This window comes from Lagopus leucura, unplaced genomic scaffold (assembly GCF_019238085.1).
Source record: "Lagopus leucura isolate 7727_CA_CO unplaced genomic scaffold, USGS_WTPT01 Super-Scaffold_739, whole genome shotgun sequence".
Taxonomy (NCBI): domain Eukaryota; kingdom Metazoa; phylum Chordata; class Aves; order Galliformes; family Phasianidae; genus Lagopus; species Lagopus leucura.
Window position 1 is genome coordinate 1,283,116 of NW_024962255.1, and position 13,790 is coordinate 1,296,905.

The 13,790-nt window shown below is 41.6% G+C and overlaps 1 protein-coding gene across 1 annotated transcript in view; it reads right to left on the bottom strand.

Moving 5' to 3' along the window:
* The window catches only part of PCDH15 (protocadherin related 15), a 383,291-nt gene that overhangs the window by 24,766 nt on the left and 344,735 nt on the right, over positions 1 to 13,790 (bottom strand). Inside the window, exons 29-30 of the mRNA XM_042862789.1 lie at positions 4,578 to 4,754; positions 148 to 366 (exon numbers count right to left, since the gene is read on the bottom strand). Of these exons, the coding sequence (XP_042718723.1) occupies positions 148 to 366; positions 4,578 to 4,754 (396 nt within the window). The remainder of the gene's footprint in view (positions 1 to 147; positions 367 to 4,577; positions 4,755 to 13,790) is intronic.

Here is a 13,790-nt window from a genome sequence, read left to right on the forward strand (position 1 = left end):
AGAGGAGAGGAGAGGAGAGGAGAGGAGAGGAGAGGAGAGGAGAGGTATGTAGACTGGTAATAAGGAAGTCTTTCAAAGCGCTGCAGCTAAGAAATGTAGCATCTTTAATACAACTTTGCAATCACAAAAAGGAGTAAGAGTACTTACTGTCTGTAGCTGACCATGACTATTAAAATAGCTGGCATGCAGCACAGGATGATAATGACGGCCAGAGCCAGCAATGCACCTTCTGTGAAGCCTACAGCTTGCGCCTGCTTCTTGACATTTGCTACCACGTCCGGGGTGCGGATCTCCAGGATGCGTCCCCCCTGCCCCAGGTATGGCTGAAATTCTTTATTGATATCCAGCAGTTTGCCATCGAGGAACCTTCAGTGCCAAAACAGAAAACTGTGATAGCCAAGCTCATTAACTGTGTTCCAACTACTGTGTAGCTGGGCTAATAACTCCGCTCTGATAAGGCACATACCCCTTCCTTATGTACTTAAGAATCTTTGTAATTCCCCATAATCTCTTTGTCAGTGATAACTTCAATGTATTTAAAGCTGGAACGCAGTTTAAACACTGAAAAGGAGAGGTGAGCTGAAGCTTACTCTCATTTCTAGGGGCAAAAAGTTCTTCATGCTGTAGAATAGCAAGGTGAAGTTTGCTTTGTGCTTTTTTCTGTAGTGCTCTGTTGCAAAGGATTAACTAAGCCTCGTGCATACATCCCTCAAGACTGAAGTTCAACCTGATGCTTATCTAAAGGCAGCTAATTTAGAAAGAACTTCCTGCAGTTTCTTAGGGCAATTTGTTTTTGGTGGGAGATCCATCCATTTTGTTCCCTTTTGACCTTCCTTGCAATATTAAAGCCATAGGGAAAAATATACTAAAATAAGAAAAATATAAAAATACACTAAGATTAATAATTCCCTGCTCGTGCAGCTGCATAGCTGCAACAATTCTGAACCTTCTTCTCATATCTGCTCTGCCTAATTAGGCTCCATGTCTCTACTATTTTCTTAAATCACAGTGCTGATGCTCCGTAATGAACTACTTGAAAGACTTCCTGACTCTCCTTAAGGATGGCAGGAGGAAAGCACAGAGGGACAATGATGAGATCAGCTCATCTCCAGTGGGCATGAACACCAGAGTTGCTGCATGATGCGTCCTTTGAAAATCTGGCACAGCATGGAGGTTTTTCACTGGCTTTGAGCTATTCTAGTTTAGAGCAACCTCCCAGTTAATTTTTAGGTGGTATTAAGTAGCCCTACAAGGCACAAAGATTAAATCTCAGGGATTAGCTAACCGGGAGCTCTTGACGCTGCCTCCAAACTACTGCAATGTTCGTCTTCTGCTCAACTTCAGATTTAGTGCACCACCTAAGAAAGGAGCTTGAAGAGCACAATTATCAAGGTTAGCAAAGTCTGTGAAAGAGCAAATGTGGTGGAAGATTTTGACTGTCTGATCTGATAATTGGCAGCTTCAAGAGGGGCAACCAGATCTTAAGAAAGTTATTTCATTTCCCATTTAATTGAAAATATTCTATTGGGGGACTTTTTTTTTTTTTGGACAAAACCCAATATTTTTGCTAACAAAATTTGCTTTGGGAGTTATTTAGGGCAGGGCTCAAATTTCCAAAGAAAAATAAAAATTCTTGAATCACTTGGGAAGTGAGGGTTGACCGTTTCATAAGCTGCCAAGTAGTTTCCTAAAACTCCAGCCACAAAGTTCAAAGTGAGGGGTGACGAAGAGGATCCAGCTGGCTCTGAGCTACAGCACAACACTGAGTATAGGCTCTATGATGCCAGGCTCGAAGAGGAGCCTTAGCTACTCGCACACCTGCAATCCTACAGTAGCAAACCAAGGCATCCTGAAGAAATGTTTCCGTTTGTATTACTATGCTCTTCTAATATTCAACTCAACAATATTCAACAACTAATGCTGTGGCTTCTTTGGCTTTTTCCACAAAACATTTTTTGGGTAACAGAGCAAAAATCTCTATTCACAGCCTGAAGATCTGCAATGATAGTTTGCAAAAAAGTACAAAAAGAGCTCTAATGCTTTTGTTGTACGCTAGATGTCAGTGGTGCATGCTGCAAGTCCTTGTTAGCCAAACACAGCATTCAGCTAGGACAGCATTAAATCTCTGCAAGGTTTTAACAGCCTGTCCTAAAAATTCTGTTAGCATTTTCTTGACAAACCCTATTTTATCAGGTTCATAACTCAACAGTGCACATTAACTCCATCATGAAGCATGACACACAGTGCAAAAGGATTCAGACAGGGTAAGCATTTTATTTCTAATGGTGGACATTTTCCACTTAATGTATGCAGGAAAAATTTTCAGAATTCCACTTTTTTATGCTCTAATAAATCCACTTTAATATGAAAGAAAAAAAAAAAAAGAAGCTGATCATTTCAGTCTGCAGTGCTATCTAAGTGGCCTCGAAGTCTTTTAGGGGTATGACAGAGGAGACAATATCAAAGTGCAGTTACTATTCAGACATTTTTCAGCCTAACAAGACAGATTCCTGGTTAATAAAGATGTCAGGGAGTCCTAAGGTAAAGGATGAATCTCTCACTGTTTATCAGTCTAACAAAGTACAGGACAGGGGAAAAATTAGCAGACAGACAGAGATTTTCCCCGGCTGGCAATTAGAAACACAGGGCAGCTGTTATACTGAGAATTTCTAAGCCATGTAATCTCTCTCCCATCACACCCCGTTGTTTTGATTGAAGCTTTCACCAATAAATCTATTTTCTGTTACGATCCTGAGCAGATTCCTGGCCTGCAGAAGGATGATTGTGGTTCCCAGCAATCCGTTCCCAGTAGCACTGTTTTATGTCCTGTAATCTCTCCAGTGATAAAATCTCCTGGGAAGATGGTCACAGAAGGAATTTCTTTCTAGATGTGGGTAAGTACTTGAGCTGAGTGAAATCTCTTGAGGTTCACCCAGTTGATAGCAAAAACTTGCTAACTTCAGATTCCATGTTGCAAACCTCTTGCTTCATTTCTCCCCTTCTAGTAAGCTGACACTTTATCACCTCTACCCTAAAGCCTGGAAAGCATTCCCCAGAGTTTTGTTAATTTACATATTTAAAAGCTTTTGAAGAGCAGGGAAAGAATTACAAGAAAAAAAAAGCTGAGCATGCAGGCACGTGGTGCATTCTAATGGGACTGTTTCTAAGTTGATAATATCCCATGCATTTTCAAACCAGGCAAACGCATAACCTTCCATTCACACTAGAAAATTTGCTTTCTAACTAGCTTAACTCTTTCCCTGTGTACTTCTGTGGATGCACAAACATCCTTGAAAAGACTTTTCTACTTTTTTCAATGGGCACCAAAATGAAGGAAGAAACGTTTTCTCCCAAAGATGGTCTGCAAGAGGAAAATACTCTCCCCGTGGACTTGACCAAACTCCATACGTAAGCACCAGCGGATCCACAGGGTGCTTTCCAAAGATGATAAGTGTTCACAGGACTTCCAACTATCATCAGGTTCACAGTTGTTTTCTGAACTTGGGCAGCACCACACAGTTTATTTTTGACCTTGTGTATTTTTATTGGGTTCCCACCTCAGCCATACTCCCCACCAGTTACGACTGGAAGAACTGTGCTTCCCAGAAGGGGAGAAGTAACAAGTAGGGCTTGCTGCTCCCAAGACCAAAAAAGACTGTATGACTGAGATGCTGGGAGACTGGAAAGTCCAGATAAAAGTGTAAGCAATAAAATGAGTAAAAAGTGTTTCAGAGTCCAGAACACAAGGAACTTGTTAAAAAATTAAGAGGACGATGTGATCATAAGCTTTGGTTTTGGTAGAACAAGAAATTAAAAGCACCAATTAGATGCTTCAATCTAGCACTCACAGTTGTAATAAAACTCAATGGTTGAATCCAGACAAATTAAAAAAAAAGGCAAAAAAGCTGTAGTTTTTGACAGTAAAAATAATTACCTCTGCAATAACACCACAAAGGTTGTAGTTGATTAGATTTTCTTGAGCAGTTCCTTTGCTGAAAGATGTGCTCAAAACAGAATCAATTCTGGGAATTCCTATGGTCTTTATTATACCAGGTCAGACTGATCACACTCATCTTTTCCAACCTATAAACTCTGAATATATGCGGAGCTTTAGTATGTTATAATTCATCTGTACTAAAATAAGAGCTCGAGAGAACAAGCCTTTTTCAATCACGATCCACTGAGATAGCTCAAAGCCATTTGCTTTGCAGGTTGCTGACTGAGGTGCTGCTTTATGCCATCACTGAGCAGTCTGGTCTAGTTTTCATTGAGACAAAAAGCAAACACAGAAGTGCAAAAGAAACAAAAAGACTCAGCTTTAGAGGAAGACTTCCATTAGTGTTTTCCTTGTATTGATACACATGCAGAACGTTCAAACAAACACAGGTACTGGGTTGTTCAGTTCATGGGAATGGATCTCAAGCTGTATGCACTGCAGAAGTAGGCACTGTACACTGATTTCTTCAAAGGATTTTTTTTCTGTTCCTGTTGTGTTGACTGGTTACTAACAGAGACAGACCAACAGGCTTCAACACAGTCCCTAGAAGCGTGAAAAGAACGACAGACAATATACTTACTTAAAAAGTTCATTCCTCATTATAGCTCTATTTGTTTGTGGGTCAATTGCGTAGACCATGAGGTCAGACTTGGTATAATCCTCTTCGGAGTATCCATCCCCAAACCTCCGAGCACCAATGGATTCCACCACGACAGTTGCACCAGGAATCTGATCTTGGACATAGCGTTCCAGAATCCTAAAGGTGACATGAAGGAGATGCTAGTAGACAATAATCACTGACTTGGATGGTAACTTTCAGAGCACTTTACTTAAAAAACTCCACTCCAACATAACCTCTTGAATGCTCAACTCTTGGGAAAAGCTTAGCAGTGTTAGGAGAGGTCATCTGAAACAGTGTGCTTAAGTCCACTGCTTTGTACTTATGACATCAGTTGAGTTTTAAATGGCTCATGGGAAACACCGTCTATAGTTCACCCCCAGAAATACCATCCTGTCATCCTTTTATCAAGCCATATGATTTCAGAGCTCTTCAGTTCCAGCCTCACACAGTGTGCATACAATAAACTGTCACACCCAGAAACAACAATTTCAACCACTTTCTGTGGGATATTTCCTCTGGTCCTCTAACACAGCATGACGTATCAGGTGCCAGAATATCTGCTACTCTGGAAGGCATGTACAAGTTTTTCATAGCTGTAAGAAAGCTGGAATACTGGGTTGACAGATTTACCACAGAAAAGAATATAACATCCTGCAAAAGTCCAGCAAGCAGAAGAAGGATAAGTTGGCAGAATTTGGAGGCAGTTATGCCCAACATCACAAGGACATAACAACAATAAACCAAAACAAATATGTCCTTTTTCCAAAGAGGAGGTTTAATTACAATCTGCCAGAATGCAGAAAGGCGCACTGCAGATATGTATAACAGTATGACAATACAAAAGAACACTACAACTCTGAAAACATAAAGCCTATTAAATAAAAGTCCTTTTTTTCATTTTAATTGTCGTTTGTTCTTGATGATGCAACACACTAATATTGAAGACAGTCCCTTGTTTTTTTCTTTTCTGATTACTTACTGTCCAGAAACATCTTACTATACACTTTGGCAGACTTTGTTCTGCATTCAAAATGTCACATTTTTCTGCAGCTTTCAATGGGTTATTCATAAAATGTGATCTTATTCCTACAATATTCAAAAAGGCAAAGTGAGAATGGATGTCTGCAGAATGTCCCTCCAAACAAAGAAATCAGATGTTGTCATGCTGAAGTGTCTGTGGTACGTCTGCAGAAGCAAAATGTCAATGGTGCAAGGACATCACTGAGCACCTGACAAGTTTCTGCACAGACAGCAAGCACACCTGAGCCTCAGATATGGGATTTTATACGGAAGTTATGCTTTAACTCACTGCTGATCTAACGGGCAATTTTAAAAAGGGCAGTATCTTACTGTAGTTAAAACATGTACTATTTCCTTCCAACTTGTCTGATCTGCTGCTCCGATGGGGCCTGTGAAACCTGCTGAGCTCCTGTAGCAGACTGCTTCTGTGTACCTGCACCACTGCTTATCCAACCACGAGGAGATGCAGTGGTATTATTGCAGCTCAGCTGTACACGCTTCAAGTTCTGTATGCAGCAAGCAGAACTGGTGCTCCCATCAAGACCAGCTGGGGCGAACAGGAGAGATGGTGGGGAGCCAAACTGCAGTAAGAATGGATGGAGCCAGGAGGAGAATGGAAAGCTGTTAAGACAGTGATATTAGGAGAGCTTTTTCCACAGCTGTTGGGCACAGATAGAATTAATGCCAAAGGAAATGGGAAAATCACCCTTCCATGCTGACATGCTGATGTGGGAAGGTTTACAAACTGGGGCTGAGAAGGGCAGCCCGCAGAGGGCTATATAAACAAGGGCATAAAATCAAATATCATCAATGTTGGATACAAGGGCAAAAAACAGGCAGAAATAAATAAGAGAGGCTGGAAGTCTCTTAATTCCATCAGAACTATGAACTGTTGAGGAAGTGCAGTGTTTCTGGGCTAATTTATGTGATAGAAATCTTACATCAAAAAGCAATAGCTTACTTAGGATGCAAGAGCAAGGGAATGAGAGGGAGCACACTGCCTGGTGCACCCAAGATGCATGCTCTAGGGTGCAGAGGAAGACCAATCTCATACAAAAAGCTACTACAGAATCATAGAATCACCAAGGTTGGGAAATACCTCCAAGATCATCCATTCCAACCATCTACCTACCACCGATATTTCCCACTAATCCATGCCCCTAGGTACAAACTCTAAATGTTTTTTGAACACTTCCATGGTTGCTGACTCCACCACCTCCTTGGGCAGCCCGTTCCAGCACCTGACCACTCTCATAGAGAAAAAGTATTTCCTAATGTCCAACCGGAAGCTCCCCTGGTGCAATGTGAGGCCATTTCCCCTAGAAGCCACTTGTTTGTTTTACACAAAATCATTTCCAGTGGCTGAGGTTACTTTACCAACAGCTTGTAACTTTGCACAACCACTGATGCATGTTCATCCACTCCCTTACTCTGCTCTTCACGTGAAAATTTAGCACACCTTTAAGACAGAAGCATTTCCCGAAGATTTTGAAAGACACAAATCTGTCAGACACAGGTCCTCTTCTCTCTCCATAATGAATAAACACAATTAGTGTAGAGCCATTTTCGTAGTGATAACAGAAGCAGCAAGAAGCAGACAGGCTGGCACAGAGCTGGCTGACCAGTGCCCTGCTGCACGCCTGCAGTTCGCAGATACGGTAAACTCTTCCCATCTCTGCCTCTGGCACACGTGTAACTGGCAGCCAGGACACTAACCTGTCACAGCCACCTGAATAACAACAACTCTGCCAGGTAAATCTTGACAGAATAAATCCCTAAACATTAGGTGAGCACGAGGGATTAAAGAAACCATAAGCTGTCTTTAGAATGGTGTTTTGCACACGGATTCACAAAGAACAAGTCCATAAAACGGCTGCTTTCTCCTCCCCCCCCACCCCCATTAGTATTCAATCCTCTTTTGGTACTGAAAGGGAGTTTGCTATTGCTTCCTTGCACACAACTATTATTTCCCCAACACAAAACAGCCTGTAAAGCTGGATGGTTCTAATGTCAGGTCACTTCTGGCAGAACTCGGTAATAAAATTCCCTCTCACAAATTCCTGGCATGGCTTCTGCTGGAATTCACTGCCACTGAGAATAGCTTTTAATAATTCAAATTGGAGAACAAAGAACAGACTACTGTCAGACTTAGGCACACTGCAGCTGTTGGCTTTAACTGGCATCACAAGACACACCACAGTGTGGTGGAACATCAGTAAGATTTCATCTGAAACACGCAAACTGCATGTTTAGGTTGAAATATATAAAATATATTAATATATATATAAAAAATACACTGAGGACTGAATAGCAACAATTAAAGACTGCACTTAAAGACAGGGCAGTTCCCAGTGAAGTTGTTTTATAAGTCATTCACCTCAGCTTGCATGCCAACAAACCTGACTAGGTGGTCAGCTCCATCCAATACTTGTCAGAAGGCCAGTTTTTAAAACGCTTGAAGCTGCAACAGCATGTGCAGTTCTATAGTGTTTATTAGTCAAAGTTTGATTAAAATTCACCTCTTCCTTCTTAATGCAATGAGAATTGCAATCGTCTCTCCACAGTGGTGTGCATGAGTGGTAGAACCAAAAATTAAGTGGCAATGATGCCTTCCTACTGTTCTAACTTCATCTAGCTCTGCACATACACTGCAATGAAAATAAGTTCCTCCCTGTTCATCTTCATTACTACTGCCATTCAAATTCCCATCAGCAATGCCTATGGACTGAAAGGAAGGACAAGAGGATTTTCATTGTTACTGAGGACACAGTATGGCCTTAAATATTCAGGGAACTCAAATATGGTCCACCACAGATCTGTTGGTTTCTTATGCAGCATTCTGCTTCTTGGAATGCTTCAGAAACCAGAAGGTCCAATCCTGAAGCCTGGGAAGCAGCAGCTCCAGGCAGCAGCCAGCACTGTGCATGGTGGGGGTGAGACTGCTGCAGCCCATCCCAGGCTGAGCACAGGGCTGCACCCCAGCATGGGTCCAGCTCACCAGCCATGTCCTGGCATGGGAGAGATCCTGATACAAGACCTGCTGCCAAGAAAGATGTGAAGAACAGGCAAACATAAGGCTCTCTTTAAAGTTTCCTTGGAAACCACTATGAAATTCCACACGAACCAGGTAATCCACCTGAAAACACGGGCTATGGAATCAGCCACATGAGAGCCCCATGGCAATGGCAGCTCTATAAGAGTCACAGTCCTTGCTCAAGACTTGGTAAGGCAGCATCCAGTTTTATAGACCTTTCACTGGCAGAGAAGATGCACAACAGGGTCTGAAGCACTGTGACATTCCAGACACCCCTGAGCTGAACTGCTCAGCTGTATGCGTGTACTCAGAAGATGTTCACAAACTGAAGAAACAACTCAGTCTGAAGGATGTTTTAGACTCTTGCCATTACCTCAGTGTAATGCTGTGCACAATTTCCTCAGCAGAAAATTCCATGGGAAAAAAAAAGAATATCCGTTCTCTGGCAGTGATAGCCTGCTGTGTTTATTTAGTTTCTGGAGCAGATAAAATTATTTAAGAAATAAAATAAGAATTGTATTTCCTTCAGGACTCTGACATAGCAAGCACTGCAGACTCTGAGCTCTGAGCACTGAAGACCATATAGTGTCTGTAACCTCTAACTGACAATTCTGGTTCCCCACAATTTCTTAGCAAAACGAATCTAAACTCTTGGCATTTGAAAGTGTAAGTAAATCTGGCAACAAAGCACAGCACAGAGCAGTCAGCTTGTGCTGTTATGCAAAATAAAAAAGCTGGAAATGAGGTTTATTTTGAACCTGAGAATGCTCCTCCTTTGCAAAAAGCTTTTGATAATGATTATTTCTACTGTTCTATCAGATATAATACAAATTAGATACAAAACATGTACCTACGCAGGAAGGAGCACCACTGAGCCAATTTACTCTGCACGTAACAACATTAAATTATTTAGAAAACAACCAAGAGATAATGTCTTTATACCTAGTTACCCTAATCCTATAAAAGCACATTGGGTTCTTGCTCAACATAAAGGAAATTTGCTTTCTTACATATTACTTCAGGTTTTTTTCTCCTTTTGTGCTCATCATGCATAATCCTGTCCTCCACAAAGCCTACACACGCTCCAGTGTTCTGTTTCAGTATCACTTCCCCCAGCTGCAGGGGGAATATTACACTACATTCAGCCAAACAGTAAGACATTCATCCTCACTTCGACCCAAGGACCTATCGTCAGATCCCAGCATAAAAGATTTTTTACTGCTATAGCAAGCAATTTCAAAACAAAGCAGAAATTCACAGATTCATCTGCAAAGTCATGCACTGCATTACAGTGCTTCAGAGAAAATGCATTAGCAGAATGCGTTAAACAGCTGATATTCTTGAGGAAGGAGATGGCTGTACCGGTTCTTCTCAGCTGACAGTACTATATGGAAAAGCTAAAGCTGAACAAGCCCCAGCCTTCATCTAATTTACTAAATGTAGCCTTATCAATTAATCATCCTGATCACAGTGGGAACAAAGATCACCTAAGGAAAGGGCTGATATCTGTAAACCACCATACACTGCAACAACTACATGGTGTCACTCTACAAGCAGTCAAATTTAGAATCATAGAATCATAATGTGCATATGAAACGTAATGCGGTCATTTGGAGGGAACCGTCTAACTAATTTCACTATTTGCTATTTTTGCAATTTACTTGAACGTGAAACAACTCAGTACAGAGAAGTGAAAGGGAAAATGGCAGAGAAAAAGCAGGCCAAAGGACTGGGAATTCTGAACTCAGCTAGCAGCTCCTCAGCTCTCTATTCCAGGAGAGGGAAAAATGCTCTCCAGAGCAATACAGACGGAAAACAAGCTCAAAAGCCCTGATATTACCAGTACAAGCATTTTGAGAAGTCTGCTTTTGCATAAATACATGCAGGCTGCACTGTCACTTATCTTTAATGAAGTCAAAATACAAAATCACCACCTAGACCATGCTGAAAAAAACAGAAGACAGTGGAAATCTCTTGATATGGCAATGTCAAGGGTTTAGTGTCTAGATATAGTTATTATACAATTGTTACTAAATTGTAAACCAATTAGCTATAGTTGTACCTACGCATTTCTCAGAATAAGGTGATTTCATCAGACTTTTCCAAGAATGAATCCACCACCAAGTTGGAGATTTTCTCCATATGGATGGAAGTTAACTTCCTTCCATTCCACGCTTACTTTTCACTCTACCAAATTAATGGGAAAAGAAAGCTCCCCAAGCAACACTATTTCTAGGGCTTTTGTAGGGCTTAAAACAGCCTTTTGAGAGGAATATCGATGGAGTATTTCATAGAAGACCTCACTGAGCTACCCCCCATTATTCCACTTCAAGGTCATCTTCCATATGTACTGTGCATACAAAGGAAGTGAATGCACATGACATTTCTAACACCTATCAGATGAGAGAAGCCAGAACCCTGAAGGAGAGCCACATGCACATGAATTTTCTTCTAAGCCTCACACCATTTTCTGCCACCTACAGCAGACACAAATAGACCCATCTGAACCACCATAATTGAAGCGGGTGAAAGAAATGGCAAATCTGACATTGATGTGCAGTCCACAGGATATGCAAAGCTTATTGACAAAATTAAAGCAGCTGGTGGAAAACTGAGGTGCTTATTGAATTATGGCAGGGAATCATGACACACATATGACACAAATATCAGCTGAAGACATACTCGTTTTATCTCTCAGAAAGTGAAAACTCCTATGCCAAATAGAGAGTGATGTTTTAAATCCTTTCTTCTGAGGTGTATTTCTTGGACCATTAACCAACACACTTCTCAGGCTGTGCTGAGTAAGCCTTTCCAGTGCGAACGTACTGAATTATGTATTTCCTAATAGCTTGTAACCACTCTCTAGTGAATGTTACAGGTGGCTGGGGAGAATCTGATGTAACTTGCTCTCCAAAGTTGTTTAAATCACTTTTTTTTTTTTTTTTTTTTTTTCTTTCGGCAGGGGGCGGGAAGGGGAAAGGAAAGATTGCTATAATTTCCAAAATGATCAACTATAAGTTTCTTTAACTTACTAAACCCTCAGTGTATTACAATTGGTGGTTAATGGTATATTCTCAAAGCTTAATATTTAACAGCACTCCACTGGCATAAAAAGTGACACAAAAGAGCTGAATAACCTCTGGTGTGGCCAATTTTGCTAATGATAGTCTTTTTTATGTTAATGAATTATACCAAATGTTCTCATTTCATAAATTAATGCACCATCTGTGTTGTGGTTTAACTCATCTCTAGTGTGTGAGAACCAAAAGGCTCGTTGTCAACCTCAAAGATAAGATCAGACCATTTTCTCTGTCTGGAGAACTGCCTGCTGGAAACTGGAGCTGCCATTTTCCAGGAAATGGATCACCCTCTTGTGATTTTTTTCCCTTGCAACTCATGTACCTGTGCCTGTAAAGCCAAGGTGGGTTTTCCATCCCACTTCCTCATATCTCTCTGCATGGTCATGCAGGTAAAACCACAGATGGTACACGGTGGTGAATCCTCCCTCTCAAGCAGAGGAACACTTACTTCTAATAGCTGAGATTTTGGTATGTAAAGGTGGGGAATAAGACATATCATCTTTGAATTGCTGGACCTCCTGGGACAGTTTCTCCATAGCTGAGACACAGGCCTGTAAAGTGGAAGAAAGACAATCTTCATATTGTCAAAGTAACCATAGCCACTTCATCTACTGTTGGATTTTTGTCATCTTTCCAGTTCCTTTGTATCATGGTGCTGGCATACAGTGATGGTGCATTCCACAGGGGTTGGAGTAACCACAAGACTGGTTGCGAGGATCGTGGTACCTGCCGGGCCCTTCAGAAGGGTTAGAGCAACCCACAAGGTCTGTCAAAAAGCTCAGAGCAACTGCAGGATCTATCGCAGGTGTTGGAGCAGCTGCAGGGTCCATCACAGGAGCTGGAGGAACCTCAAAGCCCATCACAGGAGTTGGACCAACCACAGGGCTTGCTGAGAGGGTTGGAATGACAGCAGGATCTGTCTCAATGTTTGGAGCAACCATAGGATCTGCTTCAGGAACTGGAGCTTCTGCAGGGTCTATCACAGTTGGAGGACTGTTGCATTGCCATCAGATCCAGAAGTATTCTCTTCCCCTTGAGGATACTGAACAGCATTGAACAGAGCTTGACAGGCATGGGGCAGGCCCAAGAACACTGTAGTGATTTGTGCCTTTTTAGGATTGCCAGAGCAACAGTAGACTTTTTACAAATATTCCACTAGATACAGGATTCTGCAGCTGTTCAGAGGTGAAGTTCCAAATCTCTGGGAGTGCCCAGTGCTCTAAGCATCTGCCCATATCATCCCACACCCTCTACCACTCAGAACTACCCTGCGTCAGGGCAGATCTCTGGGTGATATACTTCAATAATAGTTTAATCTTAAACATAACCTGAAAGACATTCATGACACATAGCAATAGGAATATGCTGGTTTGAACATCTGATGGATATTCAGAATTCTCAAGAGCTGTTGTAACTAGCTCTATGGAAAGAAGGAAAAGTGAAAGGGAGGCTGAGGAACTGCTGGAAAGTGTCCTCCACTATCTCCTCCATAGCCGGGCTCCCCGAGGAGAGAAAGCAAAGTATGTAATTACTGATTGTATCAACAATATGGATTCCATAGCCCAAAGATGACTGCAATGCTGAATACATACAAAACAGCAGATTCTCAGCTGCCAATTTTATCACAATACAGGCCAAGGCCATGCAGCATAGCAAAATAAAAACATTAATCCAACCCCATAGACGGGGTTGCAGGAAAAACAAGCAGCAAGCAAGGTGCTACACAATATAGTTCCATGAGAAGACTCCCACAGAGTCCATAAATAGGGAAAAAAATTAACATTGTGACCAGCAATTATCAAACCACCACTACACCCTACATTAACATGCTCTGCCCAAATCTGCTTGGAGCTCCACACTGGGTCAGTGTGAAGTCTGGGTTTAGCCACTGACTTATGCTTTAACCAGGCAGATGGCTCAGCACCACACAGCTGCTCGCTCACTGCCTCCATCCCAGTAGGGTGGGGGAGAGAATTGGAAAAAACAAAGTAGAATTGGTGGATTGAGATAAAACCATTTACTAATATAGAGAAAAGG